The sequence below is a fragment of the Sander lucioperca genome, chromosome 6 (assembly GCF_008315115.2).
Source record: "Sander lucioperca isolate FBNREF2018 chromosome 6, SLUC_FBN_1.2, whole genome shotgun sequence".
NCBI lineage: Eukaryota > Metazoa > Chordata > Actinopteri > Perciformes > Percidae > Sander > Sander lucioperca.
In genome coordinates, this window is record NC_050178.1 from 39,958,633 (window position 1) to 39,983,078 (window position 24,446).

At 44.7% G+C, this 24,446-nt stretch overlaps 1 protein-coding gene across 4 annotated transcripts in view; it reads left to right on the forward strand.

Annotated features, from left to right (window-relative positions):
• The window catches only part of zgc:92107 (uncharacterized protein LOC492329 homolog), a 35,809-nt gene that overhangs the window by 7,441 nt on the left and 3,922 nt on the right, over window positions 1-24,446 (forward strand). For 2 of the 4 annotated variants that reach the window (XM_031279061.2, XM_031279077.2), the window contains exons 2-6: window positions 6,210-6,716; window positions 17,435-18,869; window positions 20,990-21,656; window positions 21,881-21,973; window positions 24,334-24,407. In XM_031279061.2, the coding sequence (XP_031134921.1) occupies window positions 6,210-6,716; window positions 17,435-18,869; window positions 20,990-21,656; window positions 21,881-21,973; window positions 24,334-24,407 (2,776 nt within the window). Of the gene's footprint in view, window positions 1-6,209; window positions 6,717-16,178; window positions 16,446-17,434; window positions 18,870-20,989; window positions 21,657-21,880; window positions 21,974-24,333; window positions 24,408-24,446 lie in introns of those variants that run through there. The other 2 variants (XM_031279069.2, XM_031279085.2) reach the window with 2 other exon arrangements.

Below are 24,446 nucleotides of genomic sequence, written 5' to 3' on the forward strand. Positions count from 1 at the left end.
CCTGCACAGTGACAACCCACATAGCACCTTGTCCCAGCTCTGTTTCCAACAGAAACTTATGGTTCAGCGGACACTTCCAGGAAACAAACGTACGCCTTTGCAAAGGCTGAATTATTCTTTTGATCAGGACAAGATTAGCTTCCCTCAAGCCCAATTCATGTCTTTACTATCAACAAAGTACTGGCAATGGAAACATGTTGGAGGAAACGCAACCGTCCAAGCTGACCTATAATTTCTAGCCATGTCCCATAGTTTTTTTTTTTATGGGGAGCACCCCTACGCACCCTTAAACAAATCATATTTAATATCACCAGCAACCAGATATCCTAACCAGGGTACAAAATTATCACCATTGACTAGCCAAATGCTGCTAAAATATGCAAGTGACTGGTAGATTTGCTTTACTCGCCAGCCAAAAGAAAACTATTGTAATCTATGAAATGGCTGGTAACATTTGACCATTCACTAGCTATTTGGCCAGTGGACAAAAAAAGTTAATTTTGCACCCTGATCCTGACTAAAGTCTTTAAGGAGAAAAGTGAAATGGAAAGTAAACCCATATAACCCTACATTATTTTAAGTGTGTCTCTCAAATTTTGTCAGTGCAGTCATGTCTTGCACTGCTGCTGATGGGGTTACACACGCTAGAGCTGCTGCCATCTTCACTCCAGTAAACGGGGCCGTGGCCACAGCACTCAACATGCCAGGTTTACGATTACGCTCTTCGTTAGTCACAGCTACTTGAACTGCTGCCAAGCACTCAGTAGTCGGTCTGTGTCCCTGCTCTTGTTTTACAATATTTAGATAAGCAAGTTGCCTAGCAGCCATCCTGAATAGACTTTGTACTTGAATATACAGTACATGTCAAACAGAAGTCTGCTTATGGCAGATCACTCCTTGTATTTTATTGAGGTACATGCCTCTGCTTGCCCCGAGAGTGCAAATTACCAGTGGTTTCGTATTGTTGCTACATTTTTAATAGTTTTGTACCTGTGCAGCTAGGTGAGTTTAAATTCCTTCCTCTTCTCTGAGCAATCTCTTGTTTTAAGGCCAGTATCTGAGGAGAAAGGAGGTTTTATGTGTCTAAATAGGAAATGGCAGGGCTGTAAATATACTGGCCAGGGTGGACCTTGGCACTTGTTGCTGGGCCTGGTGAACAGAGTGCTAAGGTTTCCTAGATGAATGGCAGGCCCTGTGTGAGAACTCAGCCTGCCTTGGTCCACAAGGGACGGTCACAAGCAACAGCTCAGAATAGTCTGTTGTTAGAAAGGGTTAGAGGTTGCTTACAAGAGTCCGGATTGGTGAATGGAAGCTTAGCTGGCTCGCTGATTTTGTCTATTAGATTATCTCACCTTAACAAGTTTATGGACAAATTAATGCAGTACCCCCATTTGGCTCAGTTTCTGAAGGTGTTCTGTCTGTCCATCAGAAATGCCACAATGGCACTCAAGCATGAAGCTGCATTTCAGCCATTACTAGATTATCTGATGAAACACTGCTTCCATAGTTTGGTCAAAACTCTATGCTACACAGAAAAAAAACAATCTTTTTTCCTCTCTGTATTGTTTATCTTTTTGACAAAATCAACGGCCACATTGGTATTTGAGTTTGTTTGAAATCCAAAGCTGGACAATGACACAAGGCAGCTAGTTGCCCTATTTCTAGTGAATGTATTGTCCAGTCCTCTATGTTTACTGCTTCTGGGAATAGTGCCATTTACACTTTGGCGTTGGCTTAGAACAATGGAGCAGATTCCATGAGCTATATTCTGTTGTTTCCCTCACTATGGGAAACCGCTCTCAGTTCTAGTTATTTTAGGAGCTGACTGTAAATTGTGGATGATAGATGAAGTAATTCTCCTTCAGAAGGAGACCTTTGGCACATTGGGACTAAGAGTAACAAGATGGTTGAGAAGGTGTGCTTGTGTGCACGTATTTGTGTGTGTGCCTGTGTCAGTATTGTCCTCTCGGTCTCAGTGGCACGCTCTGTTTGCAGAGATTTTTTGTACAATTTGACAAGCTTTATTTTTAGTCGCTGTGGAATAACCATAGGCTGCTGAAGCGTCTCCTTGACCCAAATGGGAGACAAAGATCCTGTGTGCCGCGGGAGAGCAGAGAGTGTGTTATTACACGCAAGAGTAAAAAGGACATTGTATTTCATAGTTAGATTTCCAAATCTTTTTTAAAGCTGTGGACAGTTTTTGAGACAGAATTGTCACCAGGCGAATGATACCCCCACTGTTACAATTAAACAATGTAGGTTAGCTGAAAAATCCTACTCCTCAACTCTCTATGTTCCTGTATTAACTGACGTGCAATCAAGTACTGGTTTAGGACCACACAAACCCCCAACACGGGTCTCTGGCATGCAAGTCTGCTTCAATTAGATTGACTTTCCCCAGAGGAAAATCAGGTGCTCTGTCCTTTAGTCAAAGAGCCATGTGTGTAATGAGTTAATTCTAGTTCAATATAAAACGTTTCTGTTGAAGTTGTACTTCGCTGAGCTGGTGCAGACTGCATTCCAAACCATTTATGAACATTTGCAGCACGAAGCAGACTGCCTCAGTTGTTGGGAGTCCTGCACTACTTTTATGTCTGCCTCTCAAGTCAGAGAATCACTTACAGCTGAGTAGGCTGGAGTTACATGAATTAGTACTACAGACAGTAACTTTTCACCAAAAATGTATAGCAACTAGGATGGTGTTTGTCCGCTACTTACCCCCTCACGGTCACTTAGGTCTACTGATCACCTTCGACTGGTCACTCCAAAAACCAGGTTAAAAAGCAGGGGCGACCACGCTTTTTCAGCTGCAGCGCCTAAACTGTGGAATGAGCTACCTCCACAGGTCAAATTGGCCCCGACCCTCGAATCTTTTAAATCGCGTCTTAAAACTCACTTGTATTCCCTGGCTTTTAACCCAGCATGAGAACTGTGTGGTCTTATGTTGTTTTATGTGTTTATATATGTTTTTTTTTATGTTTTATTTCTTGTCCAGCACTTTGTAAACCTTTTTGTTTTTTTAAATGTGCTATATAAATAAAATGGATTGGATTGGACTTAATTTTGAGACTGAAGGATATGTCGTTATGGTGGAAATAACTCTTATTTTCATTTTAAATGTGGAGAAATAAAAACGTGTCGACCTTAGTCCTGGTAAATCCTGCAGAAGAAGAAGTCCTTTTGTATTAGGCAAACCCATGTAATGGACATCACTCATGTTGTTTGAGTACTCCCAAAAGTGATGTTCCAGGAATTTCATAACCTGAACACTGGTCCGTCTTCCTGCTTATCTGGTCGTGTCAACAGAGCCCAGCAGGCTCGCTCTCAGCTCTAACTGCTGTTTATTTACCCAGAGTGAACAGTCCTTATGCAACCACTACATCCCGTGCTGCTAAACTCGTCAGCCACGGCCTCCACAGTTGACCCCCCCCAAACCCTGGTTTCCTGTTGGGGTGTTCAGGACATGGTCCGGCATGTTACATTTTGTGCTGGTTTCCCCAATGTCATCACTGCCATGGAGTTTTGGGACAGCACAGAGAGACACACAGCCTCAGCTTTACTTACCCTTACTGCATGTTCATTAGGGTTTATTTGGATACCAATACAAACACTGCATTTATAGAGAGTGATGACAAACACAGGACTGAATAATAAGGAATGCAGCACGGAGAGATCATTTTCTCAGAGTGGGAAGGGCTCTTTTGGAGGCCGGGAGCAGTAAAAGGATGAAGGCGCTGGTATGTGTGGGATGGTATTGACTGTTTGGCCTCCGCTTTGAATGCCCCATTATTTGCTAGGCTTCCTTCCCATGAAGTGTTGCGAATTTAATTAGTCTGTAAGTCATCTTCTGATAGTTGGGCCTCATTGTGGTAGCTCAGACTGTAAACGCTACTCTGCTATGTTGAATCCAAACTCTGCAACACAAACAAACGCATAAAACACATTTTTTTGACACTTGCATATACTTTTTCCCTAAATGTCCCCTCTCATTTTCTTTTCATCCCAGGTGGGTTAAAAACACAGTATAAAACCACCCCTCATGTTGAGTCCACTAAGGTCAGGCTGCTTGCCTGGTGTGAGGGGTTGGACCAGATGGCTTCCCAGCATAAAGCACTGGGACACATGGGAAGACCGTATGTGAAAGGCTCCTATATCCTCTCCATGCTCTTTCTATGTTTACCTGGCTGTTAAATCAACTGATGGAGAGCCTGGTGCTGGAAGCACACAAAAGAGATGTAGATTGATACTTAATACTTGATGAACAGGGATGTCAAAGTTACTCAAGGCTTTGCAGTTAAAACAGAGAACAGCTGTTCCTCCCAGTGAGTTGTAGTCAACACGGTGACATTGTAACCCTGGCAGACCTGACTGGCACCACACTGCTCTGTTTCTATTTCTGAAGCCTGGGGTTCACACAGGGTTGATTTGGCAGGCACATGGGAATGAATGTGGGTACATGTGATGGACATTGTAGGCACTCTTATCCATGCTAAGCTTCATGCCCCTTCTGATCATCACAGGTAGCCTGGACAGCAGGCTCCCTGTGACAAACAACCGTGACCGGGAGAAGAAAAGCTTCTCTGTCCCGAGAAAGCTGGGAAAATCTCCAAACCTATGCCGGATTGTTGTGACACTACTTCACTCCCGCTGGCACTTTTCTCTCAAAGATACTAGGCTAGAGTTGAGTGGGATATTGAAAAGGAGAAAATAAGTGGTCATTATGCGAGACAAGAAGGGAGCGTTGTGATTTATTGAATATATTGAACGGAGTCCTTTCTCTGGCTCTGATCTAGACATCTAGTATGTCTGACCCTGGGGAAAGGACTCTTGCTGCCTGTTTGCAGTGTTCCTGTTTCCATATGGATTTGCTGGCACAGTTCAGGCCTGCATTAGGGAACTACGTACATCAAAGGAGACATAATGGAGCCCACTAAAGAGTAGCATGACCTGGATATATAGCACCAGCAAACTGCAGTCCTCACTGATTTATCAGACATATTTATTGACCTTGATTTTATGTAGGTAGCTGCAGCATATTAGTGGTTGACCGTTATGAGTTTTATTTTAATGGCCAATGCCAATATTTAGAGAGCAGGATGGACAATATAAAATGCCGATGTTTTTTTTTTGTGTGTGCATCTGATAAGATACAACAATTTAAAATACTAATAATAAATGTGACACAAAATTGATGAACTTAAATGAACATTTATTTAACACTGTGTCTGCATTACCTCTGTTTAGTCTGTGTTTGGTTGTCGGCTATAACTCTCAGCATAGTTTTGAAAACGCAACCCTGTAAGCTAGTTTAGCTGGTTGAAAGCTTGCTGCCGTCTGCCTCAGCCACACTGATAAGGCTGCCTGCAGAAGTGTCTGCACTCAGACACTTTTTGTCCTCGTGAGCGCAGGCATCGGTCGATGCCGATTATTTCAAAATGGCATTAATCACTCCAATTAATCAGTCCAATTAATCGGTCGATCACTCCTGCATATACCTGTAATGTGGGGTGATATTATTCAATTGCAATATGCCACACACTTTGTTTGACGCAGATAGATAGTGTCTTATAATTTCTCCGAAATTCAGTTTATGTTCTAATTGTGTGTAATTGGTTGTCCCTCTTACAGTGCCTTTTGCATGTATACCTTTCTGTAGACTGGGTTGACGTTTTCTCCATTTCTCTCTCTGCTTCTCTTTTTTTTTTTTTTTTGCTCCTCCCCTCTGCACTGTCTCTTTTTTGTTGTCTGTGTGTATTGTGCTGAGTTGGCTGTTGCCACTCTGTGATTGTAGTTAAGCTTGGTGGTTTTTGCCTTAGTAGCACTTGGAGCGTATGGTTCTCTTTGGGCCTTGCTGACTCCATGCCTGCTGTCTCACTGAGCGAGTCCACCTGTCCCCTTATTAAGGAAACGCACACCATCACTCCTGCTGCTCCACTGCCTACCAAAAAGATGACATCATTGCAACACACACACAGACGGATGCAGTAGGGGACACACACATTGATACACTCCCCATATGGGCAAGTGGGCATTTGTTAGCCCTCTCAATCTGTCAAACAGTGTGAGTTGTTTACCTCTTGTCGAGTTGATTAGTACTCAGGCGTGACCGTGGCCCCCAGTGCATCTTTATATCCTGTTGGTGGATAATCTGTTGTCATTTTTTAGCTGTCAATAATACTTCATCCTTTGTCTTGTTTCTTCTCTTTCAGCTCTGATTGGGTGGAGATCCTGGAGCCACGCTCCCGTGAGCGTATGTATGTGAACTTGACCACTGGTGAGTGCGGCTGGGATCCCCCCTCAGGCGTTCCTGTCCGCCAGGCAGACGGTAACCAGTGGTGGGAGCTATTCGATCCCCACAGTGGCCGCTTCTACTACTACAACTCTACTGGGCGCCGCACAGTCTGGCATCGACCCCTGGGAGCTGATATAGTGCCCCTCTCCCAGCTCCAGGCCATGAGGCGATGCAGTGAGGCCAAGCGGGCTGGAGGGGCCGCGGACAGGCACCACCATGGGACCACGGGGAGTATCAGCAGTGTAGGGAGCCAGGGGCGCTTCACACCTTTGCCCGAGCAGGAGGGAGACAGCCCTATCCCCAGAGCTCCGGAGACCAATGAGGAGGCTGCCAACCCTGAGCTGGACCCGGCAGTGGACAGCAGATTGCAGGGAGACGGAAGCAGCACCGAAAACAGCACAGACGGCAGTAAAGACCCACAGAGGTAAGCCTGACCAAACCTTCAGTAGCCTCTACAGTAAGTCTGGAAAGTGATTTGTGCTTAATCATTAGTGGATCAAATTACCAGGAAATGTGATAGTCATCGCAGCATGTGGCAATGTGAGTCGTAATGACTTTCAAATGCTTCTGCTCTAAGAACTTGCAGGAATATTTTGACTTTTGACCACTCAAGCCAAACTCAAACTGCTTTTTTATTTTCATTCTCACTTATCTGAACATTCCATATATCCCATGTTTCCATACTATTGCCTGTGAACCGTGCACAGCCATTTCAGCAAATCGCTACCAAATGGGGAGAACGGTCTGTTATATTACAGAGCATGACACCGACCCCCCCCCCCCCACACTAGGGTCACTAGTGCAGAACGGCTCCTAACAGTAAGTCATTCAGAGACCCCATCATGTGTTTGGCGTTGTGGCCTCGTCCAAACCACCGTCTCTTCCCTCCAAGCCGGATTCCAGACATGCCACTTCTGTTTCCCCTGGCACAGGGCCACTGAGGCCATCTTAGTGTCCTTCTGTGTGCTCACAACCACCCTCACAACCTCTGCTCCAATGCTCATTTCATTTTCCTAAAACAAATCCAGGCTCCAGGGCATCAAAGACTGTAACGCCCTATATGGGTTAAAGCCTAAACGTGCATGCATAAGAGACATGTGAGAGAGTGTTGTCTGTGGTTAATAGCAAGCAGAACCGCTACATTCCAGCTGCTTATAAACAAGGCGAACCCTGCTGGTTTCAGAGCCTCTGCCGTGGCAACTCTGGCTCTCCGGTTCCTCCTGGCTCTTCTTGTACCTCACCTTGGCCCTTAGGAGGTCTCTCCTCTGACCCTCCGATCCTTTGGGATTACGTGAAGGTGGAGGGGGAACTAATTGGTCAGCCATGGCTGTTGAATGACACTACTGGAGGCCTTGTTGCATTGCCTCTGGTGTGTATGGGGAGTGTTAAAACTCCCCACAGGGTCTCACTTTGTTCCAGTGATTCAACCTCTCCTACAGCCTTTTTTTGTATCCCCCAAAAAACAATGACCAGCTGTGTTCCTCAGAGGAAGGCTGAAGAGTCTTTAGCCCACAGAGGCTTGATAACCTACTTGGCCATATGGCCCTTCACATGCTCACCAGCCTCCATTTTTTAGCAGGTAATTAGAAACCACCACAAAATGTACAAAGGCGGTGGAATGTGACAGCTCAAAATGGATACAAAACAACTCTGAGACATGCTTGTCTTCAGTTAGTAGCCCGCCATATTGATAATGACAAGGATCTATGGGTAAGAACAAGGGAGAAAGTTTAAATGAAGAGGTATAAGGGTCACAGTGGTTTGAGGTTAGCTAATTGTTCTGTCCCACAAAACAGAGGAGTGTTAGGGGCTTTTGTGAGAATATCCTCTTCCTTTTTTTTTGTTTATTCTACTTCCGTTTTTTTTTTAGTTCCATAGAGTAATGGGGTATTTCATTGTTTAAAGTTTGTCAGTCTTTTGATTTGAACGTCTCAGCTATTTTAGACTTCATGTGTTCTTTTTTTCTTTTCTTTTTTTTTTTCTCTGTGAAATTTTGGCGGAGATGAAATGTTTTTAACTTATGACCTTTGGAAAAACAATGCTGTTCTTTGTGAAGATGGGACAATCCCAGTTCTTCCAGCCCCAGTTTACTTTTGTTTTGGGCTATTAATAAATATGTTCATAATAGATAGAAGAGTTTTCAAAGTTTCCACAAAACACACCCTGTGTCATTCTAAGCACTAGTTGGTTGATGCTGCTTACTTTCCCTGTCTTTGTAAAGCTCATATGTTTGTATTTGTCTATGTTCATGCTGAAAGGAGCACACCTACTATGTCAACTTGAGTGCCAAATCGGTTACTCATTGGCCAAGTCTTATCACATGTTCTGGGTACTTTGGGTCTGTGAAGCTCATCAGGGAAGTACCGTGGTCTCCAGAGGGTAAACATGTCAGTCACATGTGGTTATAGGCACAGGAAACTAAAGCAAACTGATCTCTTACCACAACGTAGGACCTAAAGGTGTTACAGATCAACTAGCTTTTAACATCTGTATTGAATTTCACTAACCGTTCAATGTCGGTGTCTGTGTGTTGTTGTCATCAACCGGATAACATCTGTATGGGATTTCACCATAGATGGTGTGTGATCTGTGCGTATGCCCGTCTTCACTGTGTGTGGGCTCTTCTCCGCAGCACTGAAGTTACAGAAAGACCTGCTGAGGTTGAGTGAATGTTAAAAGTCTGCTGAGGACACATGACAGCATGGTGTAAGACAACCCAGAAGTGGCCCAAGGTGGTTCGCGTTAGGGTCACAAGAACAGCACTCTTTTGTCTTATGGGGTGGCCTGGTACGTATAATGGACCACTAAAAGGAACAAAGGCTCCCACTTAAACCCAGTTGTTCCCCAGGGTCAACTGAGAGCTTTCTATAAGCAGGAAGGCTGGGTATCCTGAATGGAGAAGAACACCAAATTACCTGTATGTTCCCTCTCATTTAGCCCTGTAATGATATAGCAGGGCACCAGCATTCAATCTTGAAACTCGCTTTTCCTGATTGTTGACTGGCTTTAGGTTCCTTTTTAAATAGATTCAGAAAGCTTACACAGAGTTGGATATATCAGTACCTAAAACCTCAACTCTGTCTAGCTTGTGTCATTGTTTATTTGTATGTGTAAGTATTTGTAAGTTGAATTGGCTTCACACATTAAAGAGTAGATAAGATAGCTGGCTTCATATGAGTTTGCAACCAGTTTAGTTAAAGGAATGTTGGGTTTAATTTGGACTTCAGGGAAACTAAAGGACAAATGTAGAAAGCTCTCCCCTAAGGTGCCAACCAACTAAAAAACAGAACTGCAAACATTTTGTTTTAATTTCTATTTTAGTTTCTATTTTGGGGAAGTTTTTAGAGATCTTTTTTTTAAAAAAATAAAACAAGCTCATGAAAGCAGAAGTATAATAAAGCCAAGACCAAACAAGCTTCTCCTCATGTGCTTGAGGCTGTCTGACTATGAGTCATGTAGGAGAAATCACCAGTGGGTTTTTTTTAGGAAATGAGGGGGCGTCTTATGGGGTAGATAAAGTGTTTAAGTTTTTAATGAGTCGCACATTGTCTGCATGTTTACTGCTAGTGGCCTCTCACGCTTTTCATCTCCCGCCACTCTGAGGACATAGCCACAGAATCTTTAGAGAGAAGACACACCAGCCCGATAATCGGGCGTCGGGCCGTCTGGCGAGGTCCGTGACTCGAGTCTGTTCGGTGTGTCCCGTGCCGTCGGCCGTCCGAGGAGCCGTCGGCATTCATTTGGGCCGACCCGACATGTTCAGTCGGGGACAGGGCAGTCGGGACTCACCCGGAAATGGGGAGCGGATGAGCCTCTCAAAATCTGACGAAAATCTTTTAAACTGACCTTTGTCGATCTGAAATGAAGACAGATTCAGCAACTGCACGGCCTATTTCTCGCTTAAAATGTTTTCAGAAACACGTTTCGGTGAACTATTTTAGTAAAATAAGAGATTGTATTCTGAATGAGTCGCCATGACAGTCTGTCTTTGAATTTCTGGAGAAAACAAACCCATGTGACACGTTCGTCCAATCAGCTGCCGGTTTTCATTTTTTGGGCGACAATACAGATTAGCGCCGCCTGCTGTTATGGAGACGTATTACGTCTCGTCTCTTCAGTGTGTTCCAAAGCACTTTTTTGACTAGCTTTGTGGGAGTCTCTAAATTAACTAACGTAAATTCAAAAAAAGGGTTTGAAGTACGTTCTCGGCTCGCACACTCTCATTAGTAGGCGTAGTTGGTGCAATATAAAATAATAACTTAAGGGGATATAAACAGACTAAATGTACAGACTACATATGAAATGTGTTTACAATGAGAACAGAACAGAGGTGCATTGAATGTAATTACATTAAGCCCAAGCTGTACACATATTAAAGCTAACACTGCAGACACTCAACTGCTCTTAAATGGACCTAATTAGCATGACCAGCAGTAGCTCAAGAACCAGAATCAGAATCAGAAGAGGATTTAATGCAAGTTAAGTAGCACTTAACAAGGAATTTGCCTTAGTTGTTGGTGCATACATAAACATATTAAACATTCATATGAAATAAACAAACAATAAATAGGCTACAAAAACATATATATATATAAGTGAGCATGTATATATATATTAGGGCTGTCAACATTAACGCGACCCGTTACCGGATAAGCGGAAGAAGATGGATGGATGGAACATTAACGCGTTAATCGCGATGCGATTAAGGGCCGAGCATAACGCGTTCATTTTTATTAATCGCACGCCACCATTTATTAATTTATTTTCACTTCACTCGGCTTTGCGTCGTGCCTAACAGGCTACTATTTTGCCGTACTTCCTCGTAACACATCCTGCTGCTGCAGGAATAGCAACGCAGATTTCGGTGCCTCATTCTGGTGCCACTGATATGTCTGCACTTCTCTCTGATGCTCTGAAACAGACGATACAGGCAACAGAAACATCGCTGCACGTGACGCTAGTTAACACTATACTCGACAGCAGCTAACATTAGCCTACCGCTAGCTAGTAGCTGGATTAAACACGCTTACAATGCTGACAGCTAACGCTAAACGGTGTAAAGTTTGTCTGTATTTCACTGTAGAGGATTCCGACACCGGGATGTAACAATCTGCAGCTGCTGTTGTCAGAAAAACACAGACGGTGCGTTCAATAATTTACAGCCTCGTGGTGCATTCAAAGTTGTTGTTAAATGCCCTTTTCCCTTTCCCTTCTTGTCATTCAACAGCTATTTACTAGTGAAATAAGTTATTGTTGTAGTGATTACATTATTATTAAACATTTAATGTTGATGATATGGCCTTAGCAATAAACAAGCCATTCTTTAATGTCGCCAACTGTTTAGTACCCTTCTTTTTTGTAACTTAAAAAGTATCGGTTCAGGCACCGTTAAGGCACCGGTACCGTTTTAAAAGTACTGCTTTAGCACCGGTATCCAAACCAAACAATACCCAACCCTAATATTGACTCTAGATTCAAATGTGTGACTAGATTAAATATATAATAAACAAATACAAATCTTAAAATCAAGTTCATAAAGTCATTTTCTTTGCATTCATTTGATTCCCAATCAAGATACACTGGTAAGAATTGTTAATATGTACTTAAAAACAGTTCTGAAATGCAAAATAATAGAATTTTAATCATGTGATAAAACATGCGATTAATCGCGATTAACTATAGAAATTCAACGATTTAACGTGATTAAGAAAATGTAATTAGTTGACAGCACCAAAAAAAAATAAAAATAAAAATATATATATATATATATATATATATTTAACATTAAGAAGAACATTAAAAAAGGGTTGATTATACACAAAACCATATTGCTATGGGACTTAATGTGCTTACAGTTCAATGTCCAACAGTTCATACCGCTGGGCGGAACGTACCACTTTAAGAAAGCGGGTGGAAGAGTCCAAGTGGTGCTGGCCTTTTTAATTTCTTTAACGTAAATAACACTAAATATATTGAAAAATGATTAGTATCTATTTGTGATTTAAAATGATGGTTGTTGGCAATGTATTATTAACGACTCCCACATATGTAGGATTTTACTCTTTCATGGGAGCTCAGACCCTTCCTTATGGGAGCTCAGCTCCCTCTGGCTCCCACGTAATTTGAACTCTGCTATACCCGTTCCATGTTTCACTTTGTCAATGCAAATTTCATGGTATTCTCAAGAACTAGATTACAGAGCTACAGTTGTATGTCTCACTGAAGCAGTGTATTCAAAACCTCTTTTTAGAAATGATTGAAACCCTGCTCTTACAGTTAACTTCTCTATCTGGTGCTGTGGTACGGTAGAATATCTCCAGTGTTTTCATGAGGAACCAATGGCACCACATGTGAACTGGCCTCAGGCATGCTGCTCTGGCTGCCTCACCTGATTTGCAGCATGCAGAGATGGTATTTTTTAAGGTGCTTACAGGGTTTTCACTCGCATCCATTTCTAATGGGACATCATTGTTTACTACCATTTTGTTGTTTTTCCGCGCTGTGTGCCTGATCTTATCTTTGAGACTTGAGACTGACTGGAAACATTTGTGTGTGTGTGTTCAGTTTTTATCATGTAATCCAAACAGTGTGCTTTAATGGGATCTGCCCTCACAAAAAGAGTTGTAGATACACTTTCAAATTTTTAAGAGGCGTGTCTCTCTGGAATCCAGTTGGGTTGGCCTCAAAATGATGCTAGTGGCTGTCCTCTGGCCCAGCCCAGCACTCCAGTGGGGGTCGGGCTACAGGAGCCACAGACATGCACAACTGGTAGACATCTTTGCTCAGAGGAGGGAGGTGCGTCAGTTCAGCTGTTGCAGGACAGCTGGCTCTCTGGAGGTGCCTGACAGGAACTAAGGGGCTAACAGCTTTGCCTCAAGCCCAACATGTTATTTTATTCTTCTCGTTGATATTTTTATGTCAGGTTGTTCAAAAGTAGAAAAAAGAAGAAAAATCAGCTTTGAATGTTACACCATTGTGACAAAGAGTGAATCCTCTTTGTCTTTTCAGTTTCCTTCCTCTACGCAGATCACAGTGATCCCATTGGTTTGCACTCTGAGGTGTTTGTGCAGCAGAAGCTTGGCCTGTGTGACCTCATTTCCTTTTCCTGTCAAGCCAATGTTAATAATAACCCCTGTTTTTCAGACTTCACTATTCCCATGGGGTATATTTTAGAGTTTCCAAATCCATATCCCTATTTGCCAAGTGATTCAGCTGATGGCTTTTCCAACAACTGTTATTCCATGCAGGAAAGAAAGGGGAGACAGAACATCTGCTGACAGCAGAGTCCCCATAGTATATTTAGTTGGTTATTGAGACGACGTGACCACAGCAATATTCCGAACAGTGACAGAGGTGGGTGTGGGCTGTGGGTGTGAGACACCATAGCTGCTGAGACTAATTGAAATTTGCTGACTGTTAAATGGATTTGCTGACCCAGAGGCCAATCAGATTACACTGTTGGTTTCCAAAGGGCCTCTAACTTCATTTTATCTAACATTTCTCTTCCTAAAGGTCTCGCATGCTAGCCCCAGGCTCTGAACGAAGGGGTTTGTAAGTGCAAATGTAGGCGAAGGATAGGTGTGTGTGTGCACATGCGCACCTGTCTAATCATGTGTGCCTAAGAAATAGTTGAAATGGAGATTATCTTTTTGCAGACACCGGGGGATTTGGAAAATCTGGAGAGTTTTTACACTCCCAGTGATAATTATCATGTATCATTTAACCTCTGATAAATTGCTGTGCATAATCCCCACCTTCAGCTAACATTCAACACCTGACAGGTGGCTACTAGCAGGCAACACACCCTTTCTAAACAACTTTCATCATTGTTAGAGTAAAGTCCAGGCCTGTTTAGTGTTACATAAGAGTCAGTTTTGCTGTCTGGTGGTATCTCTTTCAGGTACAGCCTGTCCCTATTATCTTTCTCGCCCCCCTACTTGCACCCCATTGCTGTCATTGACAGAGGCGTCTCCGTGACGATGGCACAGCCATGCATTGTGTATGTCTCCCCACACTGCCACAGAGGCCCCTGAATGAGCCCTGAGGAATGCCAGCCTTCCCGCTCATTCCCTTGCTGCACTCTCCCACGACTAATCCCCACCCCTTCTCATTTACACATGCTCACACCCTCCTCTCTTGTCTCTCGAGCTCTGTTCTCCTTCACCCCACCCCCACCAATCGTCTCTCCACTTTAGGCCTGTTGTATTTTTTTTTTCACCATTGTACTGTCTTTGTCTCTCTTTTGGTTCTTGGTTTGTAATCATACTTTATTTGGTTGACCTGAGGTTTACTGACATACAAGTGCTGTTCTAGCTGTGCAATGGGATTAGAGGCTTTGGATAGAGATCAAAGACACTGTAAAGCCTTACGGTTGGAGTTGTCTCCCGGCCCCCATGCAATCGCAATGATCATCGCACCAAACTCCCTGCTGACATTCAACATGTGCCAGTGCTAGAAGGGGTGAACATGCCAGACCTTTGCAGAGCCTGAGTGGGACAATGGTAGGCAGACAACAGAAACAAAGCCTGACAAAATCCCTCTCTCCCAACACTGCGAGCTGGACTTCCTCACAGGCCCAGATTTCAGTCCCTGAATAATAGGTTGTTTAATGTTGCTACTGAATTTATCACAAGATATAATTTAGTTTGTATGGAAATGAAGGAATAGTACAGACATTTTTTTGGACATAAAAATGGAGCATCTAAGGACAGCGGCCCAGGGATATAGAATTTTTCATGTATGATGTGAAAAATGTTTTGAAGCTGTATAAAAATCCCTATAATTAAGGTTTAACCCATACTTTCGCCCTGGGCACAGCATGTGAACATTACATTAGGCATTTCCTGTTTGTGTTACATATGGGGAAGCCCTCTCTCCAACCCTCCAGAGGACCTCCTCAGACAGGAAGTAGTGGCCACTTCTATCTCAGGGTCATAAAGTACGTCACCCACCCACCAAGAACATGGAAGACAGATTCATTTAGATTCAGATTTATTTTATTTTTTTTACAGCTGGCAGTCACATGAACCCAAGATTGTTTGTTCTATGTGTGAACAACAAGGTTTGATTTGTTTGTGGATAATGGAAGGGGAATTTGATTATTGTGGTTTCATGTGTGATGTCTGCTGTGTTCTTTGGCCGTCCAGTTATAAGAAAGGCCTTGATGTTTCAGGTGTGAGCTGTTCCTGCTGTAGCAAACTGCTGCTAAACGGTCAGCTGCTGAGGTGGGAATGATTTTGTAGCGTTTGTATCACCTCCTCCTGCTTGACAGGACCAGAGTGAGAAAACATACACTATTTCAAAGAGTACAAACAGTGGCTTCTCATGTTTACAGCTGTCGCCTATCAACCCCCTCTCCACCCCGTGTAACCATACATACTCACACTTGCTCGTAACAACTAAACAGTAGTGGTTTGGGGTGAATCCCATCCATCAGAGCTTCTTGTCTTCACACGTGAGTCTGTGTGTGTGTGTGTGTGTGTGTGTGTGTGTGTGTGTGTGTGTGTGTGTGTGTGTGTGTGTGTGTGTGTGTGTGTGTGTGTGTGTGTGTGTGTGTGTGTGTGTGTGTGTGTGTGTTTTTTTTAGGCAATAAACTTTCTTGATTGGTCTCAATGAGGTGGGGGCATTGGCGCAATCCCAACAACAGTGGTTGTGACATGCTGTCCTGGTGCTGTGCCAGGTGGCTGAGATCCAGCTGTTTTTAGGCATTGTCTGGATGGCGAATATGTGGGACTGTTTGAAGATGAGAGCCTGTTTACATTCAAACCGCTGAGGTGGTGTGACTCACTCTATAGAGAGAGAGAGCGATAGAGAGAGAGAGAGAGAATGGCGAGCTGTAGCTAGGAGGACTAAAGGAAGTTTGCCGTTGGCTTGAGGACCTCAGGGGAATTGTTTCAGCATTGTTCCAGAGAGATGTGGGGAGGAGAGGGGGATCACCCCGCCTCTTTCCTCCTCCGTCTGCGTCCTCTTACTGCCGTTACTGCCCAACTCTCAACTAAGTCGTAGTGCTCTTGGAAAAAGGAAGCCTTTGAGCACTTGGTCTGGCTCTACGCTGATCTGTGTTTATGTTTGGACTTACAAGGACAGAAGGTGATCCGCTTTGATCTTATTAATTACCCCACTGAATGTTAAGAAAAGGTTGGAGGGAGGGAAGGTAAGTCTCCTTTGCCTGCCTTCACACTTATTTACCTCTTTGACCTTTTGATTAAGAGAGGAAGTCTTACTGAGCTTGTATCTTCTGTACTACGTCACATGTGTCTTACTCAGGCCAGCCGCCAACTGTGTCCATGCGTGTAGTATGTGCAATAATGCCCGCTTTGGACACACTTGTTGGTTTGAGAGGGCAAGTTTTTGATCAGTCGAGGAATGAAAAGTCCTGATTGCAGGGGATGATTATGAGGGGGGGCGGCCGAGTAAAGGGCAGCAGACCAGAGCAGTGTGACCAGATTGATGACAGATTGTTTTAGGTTGCTGGGATTAGCAATGGCCTATTGGGTTTGAAGTTAGCCCAGCTGCTCAACCAAAAGGAGAAGAATTAACCTTTTAGACCCGGGTGAAGATATTCTCAGCTGTGAACTACTGCAATCCTGACTTCTCTCAGATCAACCTCTTTTCATGTGGCTTGCTGATTTACTGTCCAGATGTTGATTCGGTGATTCAGATGGCAGACCTTTATGCCATGTGAATATTTAGATGAAACCAACATTAGCTACTCCACAGATATACAACTACCAGCAATTATTTTATATAACATTACCCTATGTATATTCTCCACACCCAGTCCTAAACATATGTTTCAGTGAGATGTGTTTTGTTCAGTCACTCTGTATTTTTAGGCAATTTTGCTCACACACTGGAGTTATTGTCTCATGGGTTTGAAAAGTTTACTATGACTGCCAGACTAAAAATGGAGTGAAGTCTTTGGAGGTCAGCAAACTGTTTGGAGAGGAATTTGTGGATTGCTGCAGATTTTCTCAGCGCTGTCAGCTTTACATATTTTAAAATGGAGGATATATAGTGAATGGCTTCATGCCTGTGTTTGAGTATGTAATAGTGCTTTTAATATATATATATATATATATATAGACTGTGTTGCTTTGATCATTGTCAAATCTCATTCTACTTATGTTTTCTTCTTTTTAGGGATGCTTATCAAAGATGGCAGCCCGAACCTGGTTCTAAGGCAGCCATGTTGGTGAAGGTGAACAGCATGAGCCGTAGCCAGCCTATCCCAGCCTTGCATCAGCAGCACCTCCAGCCCGGTGCACACAGCAAAGCCAACACCGTCAACCTGCACCCCTCTAGCAATAAGACCCAAGGAGGACATTTAAGCTCTACCCAGGCATATAAAACCGCCCCTTCTGGCAAAATGGCAGCTGACACACGTCAGGCCCATCACCTGAGAAAAGCCAGCAATGGCAGCTTCTGTTTGGTGACATCAGATAGTAGCCATCCTAGTCCGCTCCTTCACAGGTCACAGACCAGCACACCATGCCCGGTCTCTCCCCAGTATGGTTGCACTACCCCAATCTATGACGAGCCAGTTTCAGAATGTCCCATATATGATGAACCCCCAACAGACATGGAGGTCGAGGGGGCACACCTGTACAACGGACAACCTCTGTCTCGTCTGACACCTACCCATAGCCTCCAAAAACCCAGACACCTCCAGCACCCTGGTTCATCTCATTCAGGGTCCAAACACAGGAGGAATCCCTCTGCCTCTGACTACAGCCCAGCTGGTCTGGAGTGCATCAAGCACATGATAAACGTGGACCCCAAACAGGCACTACTAGCTGGCTCTCCTGTACCCACACGTACCCCTTCCCCTACCTCCAGGCAGGATCCTGTCTTGCCCCACCCTCAGCCACTTCCCCAGGCCCACTCTTTGCCCCAGGCTCGAGGCCATATGAGGGACAGAGAGCCAGGGACCCCGGGCCCAAGTACACTGGACAAGAAGCAAAGCTGGCGGGTCCTTGAGGCCACTGTCCAGCGCGCCATGGAGGCACGACACAGCAGACAGAGCAGCCAGGCTTCGCAGGACTTCCCCTCTTCAACCCCCCAGGCCACAGCAAACTATCAAGACTCTGGTTACTCCACCGGCCCCTCCCCAAGTCTGAGAAGAAAGAGCAGGAGGAGGGTGGGAGCCGGTGGTGGTGCAGGAGGCAGGCCGGGGTCGGTAGGCAGCAGCGGGGAGCTGTGTGCCCTCAACGAGAGGCTCATGGCCGAGATGAGGGAGGTGGTGAGTCGCTCCAACACCATGAGGGAGGTGAGAGCGGGGCTGGACCCGGAAATGGGGGAGAGGGTTGTCGTACCTCGGACACGCTCCCCCGCGGACTCACTCAGGTGGTACGGAGGAGGGGGAGGGGGGTCAGCAAGCAGGTGCGCATCACGAGAGGAACTGACCGGGGCTCCCCGGTCACTGAGTAGGGCAGGTAACCATGGCAACCCTGCGCTGACCCCTCTGGAGATACCAGGGAGGCAGAAAAGGACCTATGAAAAGGTAGACACCTTGGAGATGAGTGTGAATAGCCAGGCCAGCCTGTCCTCTCCAGAGACCCCAGGACCGCCCTCCCAGGTAACTCTGCCCTCTACTCTACTCTACTCTAGTGTGTGTGTGTGTGTGTGTGTGTGTGTGTGTGTGTGTGTTTGTTTTATTGTGTGGTCTGTTTACCTCAGCAGGTTTACTTGGATTCAGCTTTATTTGGTCTGGAAGTGCTCTGATTACTGATGTCTCTCCAGATTCACTATCAGATTAGAGAAGGATTCAGTCTCACTGTGACAAATGAGTAATTCCTTAATAAAGTATCTGCGTATTATGGGAATTTCTAGCTGCTGCTTTTCTATTGTTTAGTATGTCTATTCCTCAGAGAGCTGTAAGTGGGAGAATGGAGATATTGTGTGACTAAGCAAGAAATATAAAAGCCCTAGACAACACAACAGATATGGTTAGATTTTGTCTTTGCAGAGCACTACAATACAAAGGAACCACCAACTTATCTTGACATTAAGGGTCCTTACAAACGGTGCACATGATTTAAAGATAAAAGAACTATTTTGACTTCTTAAAACGGTTGTATAAGTGGAGGCATGTGGAGCTGGTTCCAAGATCTGCTACTTCTAATCTCCAAATCCCCTCTTGCAACAGACTCACCCTCCATACCTCCAAACATTATAGTGTTTTCACAAGCGGCCCCACTGCACCGCTGCAACTACAATAATGAATGTTTGATTCAACAGGGAGCTGTAGGATGAAAACAGTAAGACTAATTTGTCTCTTTGAAAAGAACACTGAGCATTTGTGAGTAATGCCTTTTACATTCCAATCTTGGGTGCCTAAATGTCCCCAGGACCTTAGGCAGTGGGCAGGCAGGGCACAGCATTACCTGTCATCCTCTTACCACCGTCCATCTGCCCTGCACTGCAGGTACTGTATACTCATATGCCATCTCTGTGCTTGGGCATCTGGGGCCCATGCCAGGCCACAGAGATTCAGGACATGGCTTCCCTCGGTCAGGAAGGAGGGCCGCTGCGGCCCATATGGCCCAGGCTTGGCAGGGAGAAGAGGAGGAGGAAGAGAGGGCAGGCTGGTACCAAGGTGTTTTGGTACCACTGGGGCTTAAGCATGTTCGACAACAGCCAAGGAGCACTGAGCAGGCCCCCTAAGTCTGCCCTGGAATGTTCTTCAGACCTGCTGTTATATCACTCACACACACACTCAGATTATGGCTTGCTATGTATCAGCAGCTCTATATTTCCATATTTGAACATTCTGTTCTCACTGAGACTATTAAGACCTTTGAACTAGCTTGTTCAAAGGACACACTGAAACTGTCCATTTCCACAAAAAACATGAATAATTCATGTTTTTAAAGTTGAGAGAATTGTCCACTGTCTCAATTCATAGTATGACTAAATGGCCATCATGTGCTGGTGCATCTGTAAGCTATCTGTAAAACAGTGTAATTTATGGAAAGTAGAAGTTGTACATTTCTGTTCTCTAGTTAAACATGTGCTTTGTTCCATTTGATCTTCTGGAGTTGACCTCTGTCACCAATTTCTTTCTAAAAACATAAACTATGTACGACCATATAAACTCTCTGGCAAAGCTGAAGCTCACATCTGCTCCATTTGGTTGAGAAACCAAAATGTAAAGTCCAGCTTGTCTGGCACTTGTGAGCTCCATATTACATCAGGGTCTCATTGAAAAGACATGTCAGTGCGTTTTATGTTCCATTAGTAAATTTGAGCTTTGATTCTGGCTCAGGTCTGGTGTTGTTCCTGGCTCTTTGCAGAGAATATTTGGGTTACTGGCTTTTTCTATTAAGGGAGTATGAGGTGCTCCTTATAGTCATAAACTCAACCGCAGGGATCACAGGGAGGTCTATTAGCATAGCTTTGGTTTTGCTGGGTAGATGAGCCTGGTGTGGAAAGGGGCAGGGGTAAGGACTGGTATGCCACTATCTGGTCACCTGCTCCAGAGGTCAGGGTTCGTGAGGATTTGGGGAGATTTCTTCCCCGGTGCAACGATTCCCCCTCGAGCTCCAGCACTGCAGAGCAGAGTACAGTAGGTGGAAGGCAGCACAGCTCCTAGTGTGACACAGTGAAGACTCTGCAGCAACTTCTGATACCCTCCCTCCCTGCTCTTCAGTAGAACTCTTCTTCTCTATCTCATGTCCACCTCTTGTCCCCCTGCAGGCGGGCACCCTAGAACTGCAGGCTCAGTTGGAGAGCAGAAAGAAAGGCATGGTGGATGGGCGGACTGCTTCCCTAGGCCCTCATCGCCCTGTCAACCATGACATCAGAGAAGGAGGTGATGGGGAAGGTGGAAGAGCCCGGGGATCCTCCTACCAGCTCTCCTACGCCACCCTGCGGCAGCCCCCACCTCCCGACATGGGCATGGAGGACTGGGCCAGCAAGCACCTCAACATGCACACGCAAGGCCTGTTCCGTCGCCGTGTCTCCATTGCCAACATGCTGTCGTGGAACCGCGGTTCCATCAAAAAGCCCATGCTAGTCACCAGCAACCGCGTTGTCAGGAAGGAGGCCTGTGAGATGTTCAAACTGGTGCAGGCCTACATGGGAGACAGGCCTTCGCGTCTGGACCGCCGTCACTGTGCCCTCCTCATCATCACCAAGTGCTGGGACATGCCAGGGCTGCGGGACGAGCTGTACGTGCAGCTGGTGAGGCAGACCACAGGCAATGCCACCCCGAGAAGCTTGGCGGGAGGCTGGGAGCTGATGGCTGTCAGCTTGGCGTTCTTTGCCCCCTCGCCCAAGTTCCGCTGCTACCTGGAGGGCTACATCCAGAGACACACGGACCCTGCCAGCGACAAGAAATGTGAGTCTCAGACTGAGCAACATGGTGGGTCACCTTTCTTTCTTCTGTACCTCCCTGTGTTTATGTAGGCCAGAGAGATGTTTCTCTTTTTAAAATTGCATTTGCATTTTCTTCCCTTTTTCTATTTTGCTTTGGAATTGTGATTGAATTCAGTATGATCGTGATAAAAAGCACAGTATTGTTTTTGATGCGCCAAAAAAAATCTGTCGGCTTTGTGTTTATCTAACTGGCCATCTTCTGTTTGATAGTGACTCAGTTCATATTGGAACAGCAGGAACTAAAGCTGAAGAAGAATTCAAAGTCCAGAAAGAAGAGGAAACAGAATACAGATGAGGAAGAAGGTAAATCTTTGGGGTTAAACTTTACTTGGAAGGTATCTACATATGAGTGACATGACACTGTCATGAACGTGTCATAAACAAGTCATCAACGTTTATGACATAACGCTTCTTTTAGTAAGTGTTTTTGTCATGACAAGTTAGGGTTAGGGTTCATGTGTCATGACAGTGTCATGTATTCATGACAGTGTCATGTCACTCTTATGTAGATAGATAAAGTCTTACCATCTTTTGTTCATTACTTGCTCTTCAGTCCTAAATATCGCTTTAAGAACATCCGTAGTATTTCCCATTTGTATAAGCTTATCTGTTTGAGAGAGTACAAAGTAGGCAGGCATGGAGTCCCAAAGATGTTTTTCTACTTTCTTCAGAAGCTGTCTGGAGTCTAAGCCATGCAAGCCAATACAAATCTAACGTATCACTCCCTGTAGAGTGACCACTCTGTGTGGGATGGAAAATTCAGCACTGTGCAGTTTGCCAGATGAGTACATGCTGATGTACTTGCAGACACAATGAATGGTTTTCACAGAAAGTTGAAAGCTGAAAAAAAAAATATGTAAGCTAATGGACACACAATGGACCACACTGTGAATCATATTAGCGGTCTCTATGCATGTCAGACATTTAAGGGGATACCTACTCATCAGCACGTGCCCTCATTAGAGCAGCCCACACTGCCAGCTCTGATGATGATGTCACCAAACAGGAACCCAATCATCTCACAGCAGACACCACAGCAGTGGCCTCACACATTGTACTTAAGTGACTCAGGCTCCAATTGACTAAGAGGTCAACGAGAAAGCCTACGGAACGTTTCTGACTGAGTCAAAAGGTCTTTAGAGAGAGGAATCTTAATGAAAGTCTCACAAAAACAGCATAATGAGAGCTGCTGTTTGATTGATGGATGAAGGGGCTGGAACACGTACATTGTGTCTAATCAGAGTAATGAGCAGCTGTAAACAGCAGCAGTACGAGACGCATGTGGTAACTGGGGGCCTCTTTTTAGGCCAGACCTGGTCTGGGTCTGGGATTGGAAATGGACTTCGTTAGGCTCGGCCCCGGGGAAGTGTTGGTTTCAGCCAGCACTTGAATTAGTGTAGACTTGTCTCATAAACAATGCCCAAGATGAGACTGAAGTTGTCTTCTCGACAGCCTTTTAATGGCTCTGTGTTTTTGTTGACAGGGGCCATGCCATTCTCAGCCTGGTACAGTACACTCAAGCTCCTAATGAGCTCATATTTCTCCTGGGCTTTGGTTGCCTGGTTGTTGTTGTTTTCTTGCCTGATGTAAATATAGACGACCAGTAGTGTTTAAACCCTTTCTCACTGCAGCAAAGGGGCTCTGCACTCTTGCTTTTCTGCGAGTAAGTGTACAGCCTCTATGTTGGGAGCCTTGGGAAAAATATCCCGTCTTTGCCAAGTTCAAGGGCAAATTATTGGTATGATCTCTCTAATTAGAGATAATTATAGTCAAACTCGGTCAGATTAGCTGCAGTTGTGAGCGTGCATGGGAGTCACCTGTTTGCCATAAATCTGGTTGGACTGTAGGGAACACGTTGGAAAGTGTTTGTTACATTTAAAAATCCCATCTGTGGTTTTGTCCATCTGGCCCTGGTTCAGGTAGCTGATACAGTGGAGATTCTGGGAACACAATAGACCCCCTGAGAGCTCAGTGTTTGTTACCACCGCAACGAAAGATGGGTATAATTTTATTTTCATGAGTGCACACGATGACCCAACAATCAAGATTTTCTGTTGGCTTTTTGGTTGTTTGAAAGCTAGCATACATAATCCAACTGTTTAGGGACAGATCAGGTTCTTCTGTAGCCTGTGTCTCCTGAAGGACATCCAACCTCAGAAAACAACATTGTTTCTCTAATGCAGTTCACTTCCAAAATAGATCTAGGCCCTACAGTAGCTACTTAGGGCAGGTAGCTTACAGGGAGCCTCTGTGTTTCTCATTCGCCCTTCATGTCTGTGGATGCTGATGAATCACCTGAACGTTGGGAGGTGCAGGCTGGATCCTGTCTCTAAAGCCTTTGTTCAACAGCAGTAAATCTTCCTTCAGCCTGACAGTTTAGCCAGGCCTGCTCTAATCCCCATATGCCAGAATCGCACCGTCAACATGTTTCTCCAATTACCACTGCCTGCCTCTCATACGCAACTTGACATCTGTCCCGGGCTTGAAAAGCACTGTTTGTGGGAAAGAATTTAAATAATGTATTAGTTTGTATGTTTAGTAATGCCTGATGCTTAAGGGTTTTACATAGGGTCTTTGTAAAACAAGGGTGTGCAAAGTGTTTCTTGTGGACTTTGGTTTCATCGTTTCTCAGTCCTGAATTGTTCTCTTCTGTCAACCTACAGGTCTGCCTATCAGCACATATGCCAAGTTCTGCCATCGGAAACTGCAGAAGGTGGCGATCACCGGAGGCAAAAAGGTAAGCTAAAAGAATAAATAAAGAGGTGGTAAGCTTTTA